Below are 20,287 nucleotides of genomic sequence, written 5' to 3' on the forward strand. Positions count from 1 at the left end.
GTGTTTTATGGCATCCGAGTATGTATCTCTATTTGCAGTCTCTATTTCTTGATCAAAAAGTGCATAATTTCTTTTAAAGAAACATACATTTTACATTTACGTTTAGCAGACGCTTTTAACCAAAGCGACTTACAGAGAGTTCAGAGAGCAATAAGCGATATGTCATAAAAAGGTGCTAATACAAAGTTCCTAGTTTCAACAAACCCAGACCACTACCTGTTTGTCTCTGTTTTTTTATTTGTCTGTCAAGTATTCATAGGTACCTTTAAAAGTAAGATTAACTTGTTACGTGTATCACCACGACCAATGTATTAAACACTAACAAGCAAGCTGTGTGGACAACTTTGGCCTCTAGATGGCTCCATTACAAGACACAAAAACGAACAGCTGTCATTTATATAGGCTTAAAAGGATACTTCGCCCAAAAATGAAAATTCGGTCATCATTTCTTTGTGTGAATGAACACAGAGAAAGATATTTGGAAGAGTTACGGATTTTGCCCCCCATTGACTACCACAGTAAGAACAAGAATACAATGGTAGTCAAAAGTGCCCCAGAACAGCTTGCTGTCCTACATTCTTCAAAATATCTTTTGTTTAATTTTTCCTCATATGGGAGTCAATAGGGTTCAAGATCTATTTGGTTATAAGCATTCTGCCAAATATCTTTTTATATAAAGATATTTATACAGATTTGGAACAACTCGAAGGCAAGTACAGAATTTTCATTTTTAAGTGAAGTGTCCCTTCAAGGGTGTAATACTTTTAATCAATACAACCTCATGTTTACAGTATCTAAATTAGTTTATTTAAAATGACCATTTTCAGAGAAACGAAAATGTTATAAAGAAAAAAATAACAAAAGTGCAACAAAACCCTTTTCTATTAATATCTATGAACCTTGTAGTGGTAGTAACATGTAGTGATCAATTCATAATGCAAAACAGTCATGAATTGTTTTATATATTAACTCAAACAAAAGTTTATATGCAACCATCCTGCAGTCCCTATTCTATAAGAGATATAAAGCTTAGATCTGATATGAGGGACACTAGCAGCATGTACAAAGTCATAAGACCAATGTTTTTAATAAGGTTTTCTTTTTACAACTTTCGTGAGATGAAAATTAAATATTAAACTAGAGTAAACATACTCAACAAACAGCAATGTGTTTTCCTTCATTCAGCTTGATGAACAAGTAAACATTTTCAAAACGTGATGCTGACAAAAGACAGATTTGGCAACAGCATAAGGCGCAAAGGTGGAAGACATGTACTACCTCTACGCGAGGGAGATATGAACAAGATTGAAAGCAATAAAGAGATCGTCCCAGTACCAAATACCTATTTTAAAGTCCACATAAATACAAATACTTCATCCAATCTTTCTTCACCAATTCTTCATAATTGAATCTTTACACCGACACACCTTTCATAAGGTGTTTGATCCCAAATATAACAGCACCTGCTTGTTACTGCAGGAAGACAGACATCTCAGTTCTATCACAAACATGAAAACAAGATAAATAAAAATCAACATTAGCATTTAAAAAAGTAATTGCTTAACAAATGACACAACATGAGATTAGCCCTCAGTCCCAAAAGTCTACATGATTGGTTCTTGGTTTCTCTCAGCAGGCACGGCGGGTGGTATAGTCCAGCACCATGCTGGCTGCCCCAAGTAGAGCGGGGTCCTCAAGGCTGGATACAACAACCTTTGTCTCCTGCACCGAGAGAAGGGAGCGCTGACTAATGACTTGTCGAACTTGATTTTCGTATTGCTTTGCCAAAACGCCAGACAGGATCACTAGCGATGGGTTGACCATGTGCAGGATGTTTACAATGCCCAGACCGAGGGCAGTACCAGCTAGTATGGGAAAGAAGAGATGGACTATCAGTGCTTTGTCTATAACACAATGTAGTGTTTTAATAAAATCATAAATTATTGAAACCAAAAAGGATTTAAAGCAATTTAATATGGCAACTTAATTGATATTTCTAAATCAAGTCTGTCTGTTGTTTGGAGAAAGGCCATTATAGTTTACTAAACACAAAACTATTCAAATATGACTGTTTATTGACATTTATTGAAGTAGATATTGTCCGTAATATTATCTGAAAACTTTAAACAAAGGAATAAACTGAAATACGTTTTGAAAAACGTTGAGGCACTAAAATTGTTTATTATTAACTTGTGTATCAAAATATAAAATGACCAAAGTACATTACAACATTCCTAAAAATAAAAAGCGTTTATTTTTATATTTGTAGTTTTTGTTAAGTCAAAATATGAATAAAACTACGATAAAACTGAAAGCCAAACTATAATAAACTCAAATGTTTAGGAGAGCCAACATTTACACGATTCTCCAATAACAGTCAGGAGAACAAATATATAAAGACATTTTTTCCTTAAGTAAACCAAACCTAAACTATCTTTCTGGGTCAAAGTAACTTCATAAAATTAGGTCAGATATGTGCTTTTTAAAATCGAAACATTGTCTGGCGTACCTGTGTCAAGTACGCTCGCAGCTTTGGAGTTGCCGTATTGGGCAGCATCGATAAGATCAACAGCATTCACCTTTTCTTTGTTGTTCAAAGACATTCCATTCACCAACAGAAGGTCCTCTGCCATTAAACATGCAAGAAATGTGTAACGACAACACAAGCTTTTTAAAAACACATTTCTTCATATACACCACCAAGACATTTATATTGTATATCGATTCTGATAGAGACACAGTGTTCTTTGACAAGGAAGTTAAATACTGAAAAAAAATCCTTTAAATACTGAATAGATAAATGCTTGCCTTAAATCTGAGATAAGAGCAGAAATACAAAAGCAAGCATTTTAAATGGGTGCAAGGTTTTTTTCATTTTGAGGTTTGGTATGTTAAGAATGACAGAAATTATGCAAGCACATGGAAAACAACAGCAAGGCTTTAACATCATTGTTAAACATGACGTTTTACAAACGACATTTTAAACCATGTTTGGTATCAGCTATAAGAAAACGTTTGCGAAACGGGAATATCAGGTTTGACAAGGTTTATTGTATGAGAATGCTACTGTTCGTCTTACCGTCGTGCAGTTTTTTAGCCTCTCTCTGAAGGGCATGGCCTGAGGAATAGGCTTCTATACAGCCGTGGCTGCCACATGTGCATTCTGGTCCATCCAGAGAGACCACAATGTGCCCCAGTTCGGCTGCGCAAAACGTGCTGCCGTGAATCAGTTCGTTGTGCTGGATAATGCCACCTCCAATTCCTACACGCAGAGAAAAACTATTAACTAAATTACAAACAGGTTTGTCAAATAAAATAAATTAATACGCTATGCAATTTTTTGTACACTGCTACACATTAAATGCGTGTAATCTAAAAGAAATTTAGAATCTATCAATTAGAGGGAAAGGTATAATTTGATATATTTCTGTTTATTAAAATATTTATATAAAATATGTTATTTATTTTGCTATGTGTCACTGTGGATCATGAATAGCAATGGAAATAATAGGTGTATAAATTTCAAGACATAGAGGAAGTGATAAGTAAATAAAAGAACTATTGATAATTATAAACTATACATGAAACCACAGAAATATTTTGAATTTGGCAAACATTTAATATTTTAAAACATTTCTGTTAATTAAAATCAAATAAATATTTGCTTACATATTATAAAAAACTAAATTGAGTTAATACAATTAAAACTAAACACATTTATTCAATAAATAATGTATGTAAATTATAGAATGTTTCATTGGAAGCAAGTGCCTGGCTCGAAGTTAACTTCCGCTCTGTGTTTGGTTATAATATAACAATTTATTTTACATTTCATTTAGAATAATATTAATTCATACTAATATTTAATTGTATATGAATAATATTAAATTAAATTAAAAGTACTACAGTTCTACCGGAAGTTATGTTTGGGCCTCATATTTGTTATGTTGTTGCCGCTGATAAAACGTCTATGAAACAAACAAATATTAAGTAGAGTAAAAGCACATAACGAAATTGCTAAAATAAACATGAAAACGAAAAATATGAAAATAAATTTCAAAATATAAGTAAAACTACAACAAAAGTATAATAAATCTGGTACAAGGCACGAACTACACATATAGGATTGGAGAAACAGTTAAAGATTCAGCCACAAGAAAAGTTTATTTCATTAATCAATTTAATTCCTAACCTCCAGTGTTGTTATACAAGTTATGATCTCAAAATTAATAGTGTTTTCTTAAAAAACATGTACTTTTTATACTAAACCAAAACTGTCCATAAAAACCCTCCGGCATAAAGCGTTGTATGCTGTATGACAAGTAAGACTGCGCTAACCCGCTTTACCGCTATTACCAGTCATACAGCTCTTTTTAAAGTTAATGCAGATCCCACTCCTCGCCTTAGCAATAGGAAACCGATTTAAAAAAAGGAAACTGACCGGTTCCAGTAATAATGGTGACAAAGTTCTCCACGCCCTTCCCATGCCCAAATTTCTTCTCAGCGAGGGCTGCGCAGTTCCCGTCGTTGTCGACCCATACGGGCAGGTGGAGGGCGCTGGAGAGCGGTGTACGAATGTCCACAGAACACCACTCGTTTATCAGCTTGGTGGAGTGAAGGACCACGCCGTCCTGCGGGTTGACACGGCCCCCTGTGCTCACACCTGAAACAAACACGATAATACATTTTATAATGAATAAACAAATAAATAAGGAAGGCACACAGAGGGAAAGAAGAGAAACGCAGACCCACCGACTCCCAGAACCCTGCAGTTGAGGTGAACAGCGTCAGCCACGGCCTGCTTGCACATGATTAGAATGAGCTCTATCCTCTCCTCAAATGTCTTTGGATTCAACTGGTTGTACTTCTTGACCAATTTACCCTGAAAAACAAACAAACACAGTCCCACATTCATGAATAAACACATTTCAACTTTTTGAAATGTATAAATTGTGTGTACAAAAACCAACTCTACCAACCTAATAATTCGACAATTACAAAGTGTTGCGATTACATAACAGTGTATGAAGCGTGAAGTAAACTAACTTCCAGAACAGATTACACACCACTTCTGATCAAATCTACTGCTGTTTGTTTAGCAATCAGAGTTGTAACATTTCAGATAAAATATTGACAGACAAACTAGCCTTAACTGCGTCATAAAGTACGTATTTCAACAAGCACACACCCCTACACACACACACACACAGGGTCGTAACTAAACACAGGTGTAATAAGAAATCTTGTTGTTTTATAATGTCTCACAATGCACTTCCTGGCTAACGACGTGTCCGAAAGAAGCTTTAGCGCACCTTCATACTGACGATTGCAACACGTAGGTTGGTTCCCCCTAGGTCGACAGCAAGAGCGCTGTGAGTCTCCAGAATGTGGTCGATGTCTTGGGAGATGCAGTCCTTCACTGACGGAAAACAAAACTTCTTCTGAAGCGGCTCAGAGAGGTTCATAGTCTGCATGAACGTCAGAATGCGTTGGACTGCATTTCCGTCACCGTAGATCTGGGAGCTAGTGGGCAGAACACAGAGTACACATTACGGACCAGATATCCAGATATTCTTCACACTGTTGATGTTAGCTAATGCGTTGACAAATACTACTGTATTATAGTGTTGCCTCAATGGGTAATGTTAATATTACAGAGTAGCACATTTTAGTTTCGCTTGACCGTCTTATAGTTCTTGTACTATTCTGTGGTGCGAATTGTTGTGATAATATTTATTTTCATGAAGTATCAATGCTTTAGTGTATATTTCGCTCAAGTAAATGTTGAGCGTATTACATTAATTACCATTTTTTTTATATATATACATGTTGTTTTGAGCTCAGTGTTGTGCCAGCAAGTTGTAATTTCGGTGTATGAGTTATAATAAAGAAATGTATACATGTGTGAAGAATTATGTTTTAATAATGTAGACATTCTTCTGTGGAAGGTACCAAGTCATAATCTTGACTTGAATTTCATAGTTTTTGTAAGAATTTCTGTGAAAACGCTGAAGGCGGTGTTTTCCAAAACGATGACATCATATGCATGCGTATTACGCGAGTATTCCCCAAACAATAATGCCGGCACCCATGCTGCATGTTTGTGCCGTGTGACATACTTATTATCATTTCTCCAGCAAAATGTACATTTACTGCACCACTACAACCAAGGTAGACATAGTATTTATATGCACACTACAATAAACACACAAACGCTGACAAAGTGTATTAAAACTGCTTTTAGATTAAAACAATGAATGCGCCATCCACTGGCTTGGCATGTGTAATACTTTAATAAAAATCCTTCGTTTTCCCGGATCCTTGTAAATGCAAATCGTTTTGATAACGCTGTGTACGTGAAACTTTTCCAAAAAAAAACGTTTGCAAAGTAAATACAGTTTCAGTTTTTTATGGTGTAAACGTGCTCTTTGTGTTTGACGGCTGTTAAACAACATGAGAATGGGATTGTTAAAGGATTAGTTCAGGCAAAACAAAGAGAGCTCATTACCATGGGTAGCGCTTTCCAAACTGTAGTTCCAGGGCATGGTAGATTTTGTTATGCGTGTCTGCGTCTCGTACATGAAGAACATTTTCGCCTGTTGTCACAATATCATAAATTAGCAAAACTGGTTCATCAAAAATCTGTTCAGAACAATAAATGTGCCATTGCTATTCCAGAGACACAAATGTAACTCCATTGCATCCTTTCCAGGAAAGGTCTAGATCCCATCAAAACTACAATAAAAGTATAGTCAGCAATTATGTGTAATTTAAGATTATTTAAAGTGTGTTACTTTCAGCAATATTCAAAGGAAATATAATATTCTAAAACTGGTTTTCCAACAGATAGTTCCAAGCACCCCTTCCTCTATTTATACAATTATCCACACCACTAAACAAACAATAGAGAGCAGTGAGACTTTCATCATATGACGGCGACGGATAAGTTGCGTTTGTATCTCATCTCACCCGTCTCTCGACCCGTCTGGCGAGTACCCAGGTTAATAACGGGTGTCCCAAACGCTCCAGCCTCTCGTACACCGCAGCTGCTGTTCCCGATCATACAGCCGGCGTGAGCCACCAGTTGGATGAACTGATCGAATGGAACGTGCTTGACCGCTCGGAAGTTTGGGTGCTGTTCGATTCCTTTCCTCCTCATGACACGAACCATCTCTTTACTGCCTACATGAGACAAACACAACGGTACGGGGTTAAAGGGACCATGTTCTACAGTTTCGTCCACTTATTAAGTAAGTTCTCTGCACCAAATCCTGAGCAAGAATTAAACAGGCTGATGTTGCTACTGTAGGAGTTCTTGACCTCCTTGATACTCTTTTCTCAAGGTTGCTGTTAAAAAGGCCAGTGGTCTTTCTAATGTTCAGACTCCTTGAGTTGCTGCAAAACAGATTTTTTTCCCAACAAAGTAAAAGCATCTCTGTTTTGACTAAAGAGCGGAGGCTTTTCATTAACATCATGTTCAAAACAAACCCTGACTGTTCTCTCTGTGTTTTGTATTCTTGTAAGATTTGCTTCAATGCTGACAAAGGTGATGTTCACACATGTCTTTATTGAAAATGGAATTATACATGAAGCAATAATTGGGTGTTCCACACTCTAACACAAAAGAAGATAAGAATGTTGGCTGCCAAACAATGGCGGTACGCATTCGCTTCGATTGCATGAAAACAAAACCCATTCAAGTTAAAGGGTACCGATATTGTTTGGTTACCAACATTCTTTAAAATAACTTCTTTTGTGTTCTGCAGAAGAAAAAGTCATTCAGGGTTGAAATGACAAGAGCGTGAGTAAAGCATGACAGAATTTTCTGTCTAAAAAAGAAAAACAGAAACGATGACAGAAAGAGCTGACCTGCGTCTATATTGGGGTAGAGTATGAGAGCCCTCTTGTTAAAGGAGATGAGAGCGTCCAGCATTAACTCGTAGATCTTAATGGAATTCTTGATGTCTGTGGTCACAGGATGCTGGAGAGCTACGATATAATCCTGCTCCTGCACATGATCTCCTGTTCGGGAAAGAATCACATCCACACAAATAGTAAATAACTTTCCTTTTGGATGCTTCGATGTAATGTTCAGAGTTGAAACTACTACAGAAATTCTCACCGAGCCAGGACTTGATGATATCAGCATAATCGTCTCGCTTGTGGGCGGTCAGCAGCTTGTCGTACGACGGGCAGCCAGCCAATAAGATGCGAGAGTGATCTTCGCACATGGAGATGAGGTGTCTCTCGGCAGAGCGCGTGCAGACGGCGTGATAGTGCGCCAGTTTGGAGATGGCGTGGCGGATGGAGTCGTCGATCGTCCCACTGACTTCTCCGCCCTCCAGGTGCAAAATGCGAATGTTCATGAGAGCGGCTGCCGTGGCCAAGGCGAGGGCATCGAAACGGTCGCCGTGGACTAGCAGAATGTCGGGTGCGAGACGCTGGAGCACGTCTGGGAGCTTTACAAGCGCCAGACCTACAGACTCCACCATGGAGGCTTCGTCTTCACCACGAACGATGGTGTGCAGTTTAGCGCCAATATCAAACTCATCCTGCTCAATCATATGGAAGGTGTTTCTGCAGAGAAAAATATATTAACATTTATAAATTATTACATTTAAAAGATGCTTTTGCTTAAAAAAAAATGTCATTTTTTATTTATATCATTTTGTCAGTTCCTTAAAGTACAGGTTACATGCCATGTCATGCATTCTGACTACTTTAAGTCCCGTTCAGATTGCCCGTGAATATTTGGTCGGAATGCTCGTCGCGATTACATTCTAGAACAAAAACAATGGATTCTTATGAAGCCTTTCATATAGTCCGCGAATATCCGTGTGGTGAAAAAGTGAAGGTTTTTTTGCGTCTAGTGCAACGAATCTTTCCCCATTCGCAAAGCGAAGAACGGGACCGTGCAATAAGAATCAAGCATTTTTCATCACGCGCCTATAGCCCTTGAAGGCAGCGCGGTGGTGCTAAAGGCACAAAAAGCTGTTGAGACCACTTCATCTTGTTTCGGAAAGTTTTTTAAAATAGTCACCACTATTCCTTTTATTGGGCAATTCTCACAGAAAACCCCAGCAAGGCGAAAGAAAGAGCCCGCCAACTGATGAGCGAGACCCGCTTGTCATCAAGATTGTCTGCGCTGCAGTTAATTTCTCTTGCGATCGTTTAGTTTAGGTGTGTCTGTTTGTTCACGGCATTTCAGTGATGGATGTTATATAAACGGTGGATAAAACGCTGGATTTTGAAATCGTTTGAAACTGATAGCACGGCCTCAATGCTAAAGATGCCGGACATGAACTGCACGCGGTAAGTCAAACTAAGTCATATGTCTGTGTTTTGTTGGCAATCGGCTCGTACGTGTAAAATTGTGTGCTCGTACTGTAGTTCTGTCCCACTGCCTCCAGCAGCTCATGTTTTTCCGGAAATAATCGTACAGCTTTTATTCTCTTTTATAAATTGGATCAAACTACATACTCTTCAAAGATACGACGTATGCAAAACTACTATATAGGTACCCAAGATAAATATGAGAATGGCAGAAACTATGTGTGTCACCCGATGTTTAAAGGTATACTTTACCCAAAAACTGAAATGATTGTAATTTCTTTGTGACTGTAAGAACAAACTTTAAACGTAAAGGTGACGGAGCGTTTTCTCGAGGCGGTCCTATACTGTTGAATGACCTCCCGCACTCGGTCAGATCAGCAAAGTCGTTGGCTGTGTTTAAGGCGTTGTTAAAAACCCACTTATTAGATGTAACATGGGGGTCAGTCTGAAGTGATACAGTATGTAGCTGTCTCCTATATTATGTTTGCTTACATTGCATTGTTTGTTTATATGTAATTTAATTTTTTATTTGTTAATGAATTAATTGTTTACTGTCCTACTGTTTGTGAAACACCTTGGGCAAAGCCTGTTGTATTATGTGTGCTATATAAATGATAACAACAAAAAATGTACGCACCCTCAGCGTGTTCTTTACCTTTATACATTTCATTGTTCTGCCGAACACATAGCAAGATATGTGGAAGAACGTCAGATCTCATACACCATTGACTACCATAGTATTGAATTTCCCTACTATGGCAGTAAATGGAGAATGAGATCTGAAATTCTTCCACATATCTTGCTATGTGTTCAGCAGAACAAGGAAGTGTATACAGGTAAAGAACATGCTGCGGGTTAGTATCCCTTAAAGTTCGAACCCATGACCTGACGCAATGCTCTACCAATTAAGCCACAGGATTATTTGCTGTCTCTTCAGTTATTTACTGTGACCAGATCCCTTGGAAAAGAAAAGGCATGTGTTTGGCATAGAAAAAATCCTCCTAAAAAGGCAAGATCTGTTTGCTTCCTGTTGGCAATGTCATGTGTAAACGACCTGTAACAATGCAAACACTGGATTGGCTTCTTTGATAGCAGCCAATGGCTTCCAGCCACCACCCGCAGGCCACTGTGATTGTCAAACTCGCAAGAGCTACATTCCAACATTCCCATGGTAACAGCTAGATACACTGCTGATTCATGTGCTCGACCTCTCAAGTCCAGATGAAGATTTACTGTTACTAGGAACTTGTTATTGGCCACCACTGACTACCATAGTAGGAAAAATGACAATGGTAGTCAACATTGCCCCAGAAGTGTTTGCTTTCCTTCATTCTTCTTAATATCTTCTTCTGTATTCAACAGAACAAATAAAGCATTTTCCTACCATGATGGTCAATGGTGGCCAAGAACTGTTTGGTTACAAGCATTCTTCCAAATATCTTCTCTGTGCTCATCAGAACAAAGAAATGTATACAGATTTGGAAAAACATGAGGGTAAGTAATTGACCAAATTTCCATTTTTGGGTGAACGGTCCCTTTAAGAGTACATTTCAGAGAAATCGAGTGAATTTCTTACCCATAATCGTCAATGAGATGTGAACCCAGCACCACCACCTCCAGGTCAAAGATGTCGGGATGGGATTTGATCCCAAACATGATAGGAGCGAGTTTGGAGTAGTCCGCTCGGTTACAGGTAGCCACGCAAACGCGAAGCTGACGCTTCAACTCCTTCTCCGGCTGGTCCATTTTCACCTGCGCTCGCTGGGTCTTCAAATAATACAGTTCCTACACAAAGAACATCATTTTACTGCATATAGTACTTTTACAGAACAGACTTTCTAGCTTTTTTATTGTGTCGCAACATGCTTGCCTCTTTGCTTCTAACACACCTACAAAAGGCAATAACATTCTTAAGAGAGTGATTCGAATATGCAAATATTTCCTAAATATATATATACAAGTATGTGTATGTGTTTATAAACACAAAATAAATCTGCACATTGCACATACATATGTAAACACAAACGTTTATTCTGGATGACAGCCCTATGGCAAGTACATTTAGATTTTTGAGTCAAGCTTAAGCATGACATTTATGTATAAAATGTTGATTCTAATATTAAGGAAATCAAAATGCTGTTGTATGCGAATAAAGAAGCGCTATTCCTACAATATCGTATCTGGCACGTAACAGATGACTCCAGACCAACGTTATGCAGTGGTGTACAGACGTTACTAGCTAACTGAACAAATATTTTTATTGCAAAGCTTTGACTGACCAATAGTATATTTTATCGTGGCTGAAATCCACTGACAGCTTTCAAGACCGAAATTTTGCTGACCTAATGTTCTTTTAAATAAAGAAAACGAATATACATAAACAGAACTGTAGTAAATCAGGGCAAGACTTTCATGCCAGGATTGCCAGATTAAAAAGGATTGTACTTACATGAATATTCCTGAACTGAACACTCTGAGGCATGAACAGAACAAAGAGGAAAACAAGAGGTAGACAGATCTACGTCACTTTAAACAGAACAATTAAACTATATATCCCATCAAATAGCAACGTCTCTGGCTAGTTCATTATCATGACTGTCCCTCGGCACACATTTGGAAAAAAGCTCTTTGAAAGCCCAAGGACACTTCCTGTGGAGTATTTGGACAATCATTGACTATTCAAATACTCAGAATGTGCTAAACAGAAGAGCAAACAGCATAAGTAGACACCAACTAAAGCTTGTCAAAGTTAAATCACCAAACCAGCTGGAGTGGAACTAGACTGAACTTGCAGCTTTAAATGTAACAATTATTTAAGCTCGACTAAACTAACGATTATTTTGACGAACGATTAGTTGGACGATTATTTTTCCGATTAATCAGATCTTTTGCTTATTTAACTAGATCAGAGATGGGAAAAGTATACACCGCTGAACTCATTAGCCGTCTCCCAAAATGTGGATGATGAGTTGATTTAGGTGTGTCATATTAGAAGCAGCCGACAATAGTCTCTCCCAAGCATGGGATGGCTGGACCGTTGGAAACCATTGCTTTTATGGCATGAAAAGTGAGATATTTGTACAGTAAAAAGGTATATAGAAAAAGATTATACTTAAAGATTGGCCGAAACTGTGTGTGTCACCCAATCTCATATTAATATTGAGTACATATACAATAGTATTGCATATGTCGTATCTTCGAAGAGTATTAAGTTTAATCAAATTTATAAAAGAGAGATGCAGCTGTAAAACACGAGCTGCTGAAGGCAGGCAGGCAGGGGGGACGGAACTACAGCACGAGCACACAGCACAGATGATGCGGAGAGATGCTATCCAGCACTGGGACATAGCCAGACCTCACGCTCATCTGCGCAGGAGGCTTGGGTACCAAACCCCTAAAATGTCCCATTTCTTTACACCAAAAACATATTGTTTGTGCCACTGCCAAAATGGCATGATTCCCATTGCATAACACCCCTGCGAAGATTAGGCTGTGAGATTGGTAGTCGAATCAGTCCTATCAAAGCACCGAATCTTCGTCTATTCAGGGCCACCCCTAATAAATACAAAAGAAATATGCACACTGCACAGACATGGGCCTATATTAAGTAAATACAAAACTTTCTCTTGATGCGATTAATCGCAATCAATTGTTGAACAGACCTGTCACGTGCCAAAATTACAAATGTATTTTAATAACCAAAATAAAGAAAGCTGCCATAATACAAAGGCATTATGACATCCTCGTAAATCTTTTGCTGTAAATCCTACTTGTGGCAATAACGTATGATGGTTGAGCTTATAATAGTGTTCAAAACGACATTTTATAGTGTCATGTATGGACAGCAGATTTATGCTGGATCACTTTCTGCTAGATGAGACATAGCCAGAAGAAGTATCAACAAAACCGCATAGGAATGCTGCTGAGGGGTGTGTCCTGAGGCATATACAAATACTATTCATTTGTCACAAAGTGGAGATAACTGGAAAATCCGGTCATGTCAAATGTAGCATTCCTTATCTTAATAATATAACAAACATGTTTTATCAGAGAGCTATTGTCAGGCTAATTTAAATGGACCTGGCAGGACTAGAATTAGGGTTAGTGACAAATCACAATTTATATCAAACAAATAAACTGATTGATAAATCATCAAGTGGTTTACCAGAATCCGCCGCAAAGCGCACCAGAATTAAGTTTTCTTTTGTGCCTAAATGAACAAAACCACACAATGGCTTTCGTTCATAAAATGAGCTTGTTAAAGAAATCAGTTTTTCTACATTAATTTGGAGATTAAATGTGAAATTATTAGTCAGTGAGAAGAAAGAGCATACACGCGTCAACCAACTGGAGCAAGAGAAACTGCATTTCGTTGAGGAATGTTATATAAACGGTGGATATAACGCTGGATTTGAAGATTGTTTGAATCTGATAGATGGAGCGGTCCCAGCGCTAAAATTTGCCAGACATGAACCGCACGCAGTAAGTGAAACTCAAATGTTATATGTCTGTGTTTTGTTGGCAATGGGTGCGCACGTGGTTTATTTATTTTGATGTATTTATTTTTTGAAATATCCATAATTGAATTGTGTAAAAACATTTTTTAATTGTAATATCCTATATTTTCCTTAAACATATGCAATTATGTTTATAAATAGAAGAAATGTATATGCACACAGTACAGTCCAGTACAAAATCAAACACAATATTAAAATAATTGGAAATCTGGAAAAGTACATGCAGATGAAACTGTCAGTCAAAATGTCAATATGCATAAGCCACTGTGAAATTATTCCAACGAGATGACTCGGTCATATTTCAGTGATAGACGTGTCACACTGTTTTATCAAGGTGGAGCAAGCAGGATAAACTTGTTGAAAAACGATCTGGCATGTTTGCAATGCATTTGGTTTAGAGCATTACGTCTTTAGGAAACTAAACCCAAGAGTGGACAAATCTCAAGACTACATCCACACTGCTGTTGTTCCTTTATTTGACATGATTGTTTTCTGACGATACATCTGTGCTTGGGATCTCTCCTGAACATCATCAGGGAAGACCGATTTGGGAAAACCTAATTGACTGTTATCCTGCTATGCACTACAGAGATGTCAAGAACACTGTTCATCAATCCACGTGTCCCTGTTTCTCTGTTCTCTTCCTTGGATAAAAATACCAGAAGACACATTGCTCACATGATGCTGACTCCATATATACTCCAAACTCAGAGACTGAGAAAACCTCAATGTTTCCAACACACAGACGCATCATCCCTACAGCATCACAAGACCCAAGAAACACCCTCATGACTACAACTGGGGGAGGGAATGAAAGAGGCAGCGTGAACGAGGAAAAGTAAACATCAAAATGGCACCAGACTCACGTGTGGGTTCCTAGCCTGTCCCGGTTGCATGGTGTGCGCTGTGCTGTCTGTTTCCCTGGTTCTCTAATTCAAAGGAAGCCCCTTTATCTCTGCTCTTCCTCTAGTCGGAGTCTCTGACAGCCATTAAGCAAAAGGGAGAAGGGGCACTGGCTGCATGCTTCACACAAAGCAACTCGGAGAGGGCCGGCCCAGGGGGCGGGGTCAAAACAAGTCTTGGGCACCGGTTGGCTGACTGGGAGAGATGCACGATGTATGGCCCTGGATCCTCTCCAGTTCGGAAGGAGTGAATATTTCTGACACTGAATAAATAATAATTCTGAATAAAATAAATAACTGATCTTATTAAATAAGTGTTCAAACATTTAATCACAGACTGTAAAACCTTTCAAATGACTAATAGAAACAATTCGACATCTACTGTAGAGGGCAAAAATAACAGATATGTCTTTGATGTGATTGTCTTTGTTTTGTCATAAAAATTAAAAGTGACACGTCTTCAAAACCTTGTAAAACAGGTAAAACATGCACCTGTCGATCATGCATGTCACCTTTATACGAGGGTGTGTTGTGTGCTGGGACTTACGTGTCAAGACGACACTGAATAGGATCTGTCACTGTTTGCATTTCAGAAAGCACATCCTATAAGAGGTTGTAAATAAGAGCTGGCTTGACAGCGACGTACATTACATAATCTGCACAGGGAAGTTATTGCTTTATTACATAGAAATAAAAATGTACCGTACATAAAGATGTACTGTAGAAAATATGAGACTATTGCTCTCTTTGACTTGAGCGCTCTATCCTCTCTGGATCGTTTGGTTTTCACACCAACAGCACCTTTAGTAATGACGCATGAAACGGTTTGGACATAGTTCAGTATGAGCTGATCAAGACCAGGCATCTTTGAAAGGCCAGAGAGCCAAAACACAGAGATACAGCAAACGTATACAGTCTCTTCTAGACAATGCAGCACCTATAGTGTGACAAGTAAAAATCATTTAGAGATCGTATGAAACAAGCACATCTTTACGTTGTGTAAAAACAAAGACACGTGGCGCCGTCTACTGGTAGTACGAGAGAAAAGCAAGAGCAGTGCCACGTAAACACAAGAGACCCAGTGGATGAATGAGAACTCATAAGTGACATTTCTGCCTGACACTCCTCTTAAAAACATTTGATCTTATCAACGATGTCTTTTAATGGCAAGATTTGAATTTAACACGATGTTTGATAATAACACATCACTGCTGGTTTAAACAAACGACATGAGATTAAATATACAAATGGTAAAGAGTGATAGTATGATTTGATACGGTTTGTGGTTTCAGAGTTTAGTAAAGGAGATCATGACTTTGAAAGCAACATGTGTATTCACGGTAAACCGTAGAAAGGCGCGATATTATCATGACTTTTTGTTCATGCCGCATGGTGATACCGCTGTATTCTTTGAAGCAGCTTATATACTAAAACATACAACAAATTCAAGATTTTTATTGTACTCGTGACTGTTACGAAAACGAAATGGGTGCCTCGAAATGATGTACCGAGGAACGACAAGTTGCCCAAAAGTTATGCTAGCGGTGTGTGCGCGTCGAGAGTATGATCACGTTACTTACGTTTGACACGTTATCTGAAGTTAATTCCGTTAGTCGATAACAAACTGAAGTAAATAGTCTCCAAACCACCCAATGTTGATTTATTGAAATCCTTAACAGATCAACGACGGGCGCAGATTAGCCGGGTATCAATGCTAACCGCGCTATTGAGGATCAGGGTTGCCAGATTGGGCTTCCGAAACAGGCTCGATGGCAAAACAATGTGCGTATAAAGTGGTAATAAGCTCAGCTTTTGCATAAATAAATTAAATACTTTCATTACTATTGCAGGTAATGATCAAATTGTTCTACATTTATGCCACGAAAGAAATCAGCCTGGAGCAACATATTGCGAGACTTGGCAACGCTGCTGCGTATCGTCTTCCTCTGTATTTAATCAAGTAATGGAGGATGCGTAACAGCTCGCTAGTCACTACTGCCATCTACTGTCAATCTTCGCATTGAGGGAGATTTCAAATCCATGTATTTACATTTACATTTACATTTAGGCATTTGGCAGACGCTTTTATCCAAAGCGATTTACATTGCATTATCCTATACATTTATACATAGGTATCTGCAATCCCCTGGGAGCGAACCCACAACCTTGCGTCGTTAACGAGTATGCGAGTTTATAGGATCCCAAAGCAAGTAATTCAATCTGAACTTTCTTAACTATGTAATTTCAACCTTATTTTTATCACACCCATGTTATCCATTGTGTTGCTTGGATGGCAATGTATTCATTGTATTATCTGCTATGTGATGGGATTACATTATTTGTTTTTATATACTGGGGTGGGATAACTCGGGGAGAAAAATGTAAAAGATGAAAAGGGTTAGGTCTAAATGCCCCGCATGTTTGTGTCAAGGATGGGCTTTCCCTTGGCTAGACTCTGTTATCGATCCAAAAATTGCAAATGTGTCTTTCTATCATCTAGGATTGATAAATCACGCAAATACGCATACAAACAAACACAATGAGACAGGTGGCATTTTCCAATCCCGTACAGAATGAGAGAAATAGTATTGTCGGATTATAACACCGCAGCATTTATCAATATAACGCGCGCGTCGCGTGCTAATACTACAGCAGCAGTGCGTCTGGCCGCGTGCTCGCTCGATGCTGCATTGCAGTGGCAATGGCATGATGTGCGTGAAAGTGGACCAGATTGCATAAGCGAAGCGGGACTGATGCGACTTGTGAAACCCGAGACATCGATGGGAGAGTGGAAGGGGTGTGGTGGGGGTATAATGGAGGATTTTGACCCAACGCGTCGCATTGAAACATGCGAGGAGGAGGACTTGATTTATTTCAAGGCAACGCACACTTAGGCTATACAAATAAAGGTGCTATAAAGCGTTCTTTACAGGGACCATTTTGGAACCTTAAAGAACAAAGAGAGTTTAGAACCTTTTTCCACTACAGAGAACCATACAGCATTTTCATCTCACAGACTTGAAATACCCTGGTCACTTTATAGCACACTCGATGGGGAAATTGTCCCCTTGGTGCACCCCAACTAGGTTTGAAGAAACCAGAACAGGCTGTCTGCTATTTTTCCTGCTTGTCACGTTTCAGTGCTGCAAAATGTCTGTCACCCCTCCTTCCTTTGCTGAGTTCTGTTGCAGTCATAACCTGTTAAAACTGTTCTGACAAGTGCGAATGAGAAGTGCCAGTTGGAGCTTTTTAAGAGATCTTCTAAAAAGTGGAAAGGAGAAGTACATGACTTATGGATACTCTTCAATTCTGTTTGAAATACACGCTCTCGTTGTCTCGTGTGAATGGCTTTCATTTAATGTACTCATAAATTCTGTTGTCATTGTCTCACCCTCATGTTGCTCCAAACTCACGTGACGTTCTTTCCTCGGTGGAACTAAACAGGAGAAAATATGCAGAATGACGGTGATTTCCTTCAAACAATTCAAATGAATGGTGACCGAGGCTGTCAAATACAAAAAGCAGTGACTATAGCATCTGATTGTTTTTCATGAAAGAAAGAAAGTCAAACGTGTTTTAAAAATTAATGGTGATTTCATTTTTTTAATGAAAGGTTTCTTTTTTGTTTCAATGTTTTCATATCTCCTCCCGTCTTCTCGTTTCTCCCCTTTTCTCTTCTCTTAGGCTCTGCTCTGCTCTCCCCTCCATAATATTCGTCTACTCAGCTCTCTCACAGTGCTGAGAGGGAATAAATCAGTGTTTCCCATTTGGCTGCGGTCCAGGGGAGATAAATGCTCGCAGAACAAAAGTTCAGCAGAAACAGAAGGGCCATAAAACATTCTCTCGCTTTCTTACTCCCTATTGCTCTCTCTCTCTCTCCTCGTGGTCCTCCGATATTGATCTGCCTTCGTAATCAATACAAGTGATCATTTTTAAGGCCCTTTCTGTTCACGGTGATGTAATATAAAACTGGCGAGATGAATACAGTTGGTGAAAATGGAACTGAAGAGAAGTGGAGGGCTGCTTATCAAAAAAGAAAATACTACTTTTTATATACAGTATTATTCTGCTATACATTTCTTCAGCATTTTCTCCAAGAGAGAGAGAGAGCGGGTAGTGGAATATCAATCCTGTTTTATGTCTCAGTGGCCTCCAGTTGCATCCGCCCTGTTAAAGCAATACATCAACAGGAAGGTGTTATGGAGAACCTTGGCGCAGTGCAGCGTTATCCTGAGCGTGAGGGAGCATGTGAATCATGTGATGTGTCCACAATGACCATGTCTGCCAATGCCACTGAGTGTTGGTTCTTACTAGACAGATTTGTGAATAAACACATTGAATCTGTAATATTCATTTCAATATGCTCAAATAATGCATATTATGTACATTACAATGCGTGTTACTGTGAATCTCAGCACTTTAAAGTGATTTCTGTTAAAAGGAACTCTGTCATCATTTACTCACCCTCAAGTTCATTTCATACCTGTATAAATTACTTTGTTCTGATAAACACAGAGGAAGATATTAGGAAGAATGTTAGCAATTTTCAGTTCTGGGACATCATTGACTACTATAGTGAAAAAATTAAATACACTCTTAAAGTCCCAGTGAAATAAAAAATAGCAATGGTTATTTTTTCATGAAATATTGCAGCTTTTATTGCAAATAGTTTTTCCATGTGGGTCGTTCTCTTTTTTTTTAAATCGGGTGCCCTCGTAATCTTTAGTTAAAGTCTGAAAATGCACTTCTGTCCTGTTATGACTATCCGTCTTTGATGATGTATGTTTGACGGCTTGGGCGGAGCACCTGTTAACTCCTCCCCTTCAACTGTCAATCTGCTGCCAGTTCCATTTCAAAATGCAACGGCTGTTTTTAGACATCCAATCAAATCGCAGAGAAAGACGAAAGCCACACAAAGCCACTTTTTTTCTCATTCAAAATTACATTTCACTTGGAAATGCATCAAAATACGGAAATAAAAATGATCGGCACTTCCGGTCACAGGGACTTTAACCAAAAAAGGTTTTGAAAAGGTTCTTCACAGCGATGTCATAGAATAACTATTTTGGGTTCAACAAACCAAACCATTCTCTTCCTTATCTTTTCGTAATCTAAAGAACCGTTTTGGCCTTTGTAAAATAGAAAGTTCTTCAGATGTTAAGGGTTCTTTGTGGAACCATTTAGACAACTTGAGGGTGAGTAATTTATGTCAGAATTTGCATTTTTGGGTGAACTATCCCTTAAAAAAGCACTTGCTAACTACCAACTCACGTTTCAAAGTGTATGCTAGTCTTTCTCTTTGTGTCGTTTTTCTTTTTTTTGTGGGTGGAAGGGTAACAGTTTCACATAGATCGAATTAGTCAATGCATGGGCACTTATTGTGATTTATAAAAATTGACTATTTGAGTCAATATTTTTAGATTATGGAACTGGAAATGGGTATTGTCACATTAACAAAGCATACAGTGGCTCCCAAACAGATTTGGACAATAGATTCCTTTAAATCTGATTTTATGGATATGTATGTTCATGTTT

General features: G+C 38.5%; 1 protein-coding gene across 4 annotated transcripts; it reads right to left on the minus strand.

Annotated features, from left to right (window-relative positions):
- Positions 1–239: 239 nt before the first annotated feature.
- gne (glucosamine (UDP-N-acetyl)-2-epimerase/N-acetylmannosamine kinase) lies at positions 240–16,769 on the minus strand. Of its 4 annotated transcripts, none has more exons than XM_079462580.1 (13): positions 16,333–16,710; positions 11,783–11,806; positions 10,910–11,118; positions 8,123–8,577; positions 7,870–8,022; positions 6,970–7,182; positions 6,509–6,596; positions 5,313–5,523; positions 4,753–4,882; positions 4,442–4,663; positions 3,080–3,262; positions 2,510–2,626; positions 241–1,865 (listed from the first exon to the last, which is right to left on the minus strand). In XM_079462580.1, the coding sequence occupies exons 3-13, from the start codon at positions 11,077–11,079 to the stop codon at positions 1,630–1,632; spliced, it is 2,178 nt and encodes a 725-aa protein (XP_079318706.1). In that variant the 5' UTR covers positions 11,080–11,118; positions 11,783–11,806; positions 16,333–16,710; the 3' UTR covers positions 241–1,629. The 4 variants fall into 4 exon arrangements, with proteins under 4 accessions (XP_079318705.1, XP_079318706.1, XP_079318703.1 ...); XM_079462577.1 differs by lacking the exon at positions 16,333–16,710 and adding an exon at positions 14,717–14,901; XM_079462579.1 differs by lacking the exon at positions 11,783–11,806 and having other exon boundaries at positions 240–1,865; positions 16,333–16,769.
- Between the last annotated feature and the right edge of the window lie 3,518 nt (positions 16,770–20,287).

The sequence above is a fragment of the Barbatula barbatula genome, assembly GCF_947034865.1.
Source record: "Barbatula barbatula genome assembly, chromosome: 8".
In the NCBI taxonomy this organism is placed as follows: Eukaryota; Metazoa; Chordata; class Actinopteri; order Cypriniformes; family Nemacheilidae; genus Barbatula; species Barbatula barbatula.

Bases quoted from the DNA above. Each gene is read 5' to 3' on its own strand.
- gne (XM_079462577.1), bottom strand. From the start codon at position 14,746: ATGCAACCGGGACAGGCTAGGAACCCACAC. The intron at 6,597-6,969 runs GTGAGATGAGAT...TTGTGACAACAG, and splicing joins CCAGACGGGTCGAGAGACGG to GCGAAAATGTTCTTCATGTA. The intron at 4,883-5,312 runs GTGCGCTAAAGC...TTTGTTTTTCAG, and splicing joins TTGCAATCGTCAGTATGAAG to GGTAAATTGGTCAAGAAGTA.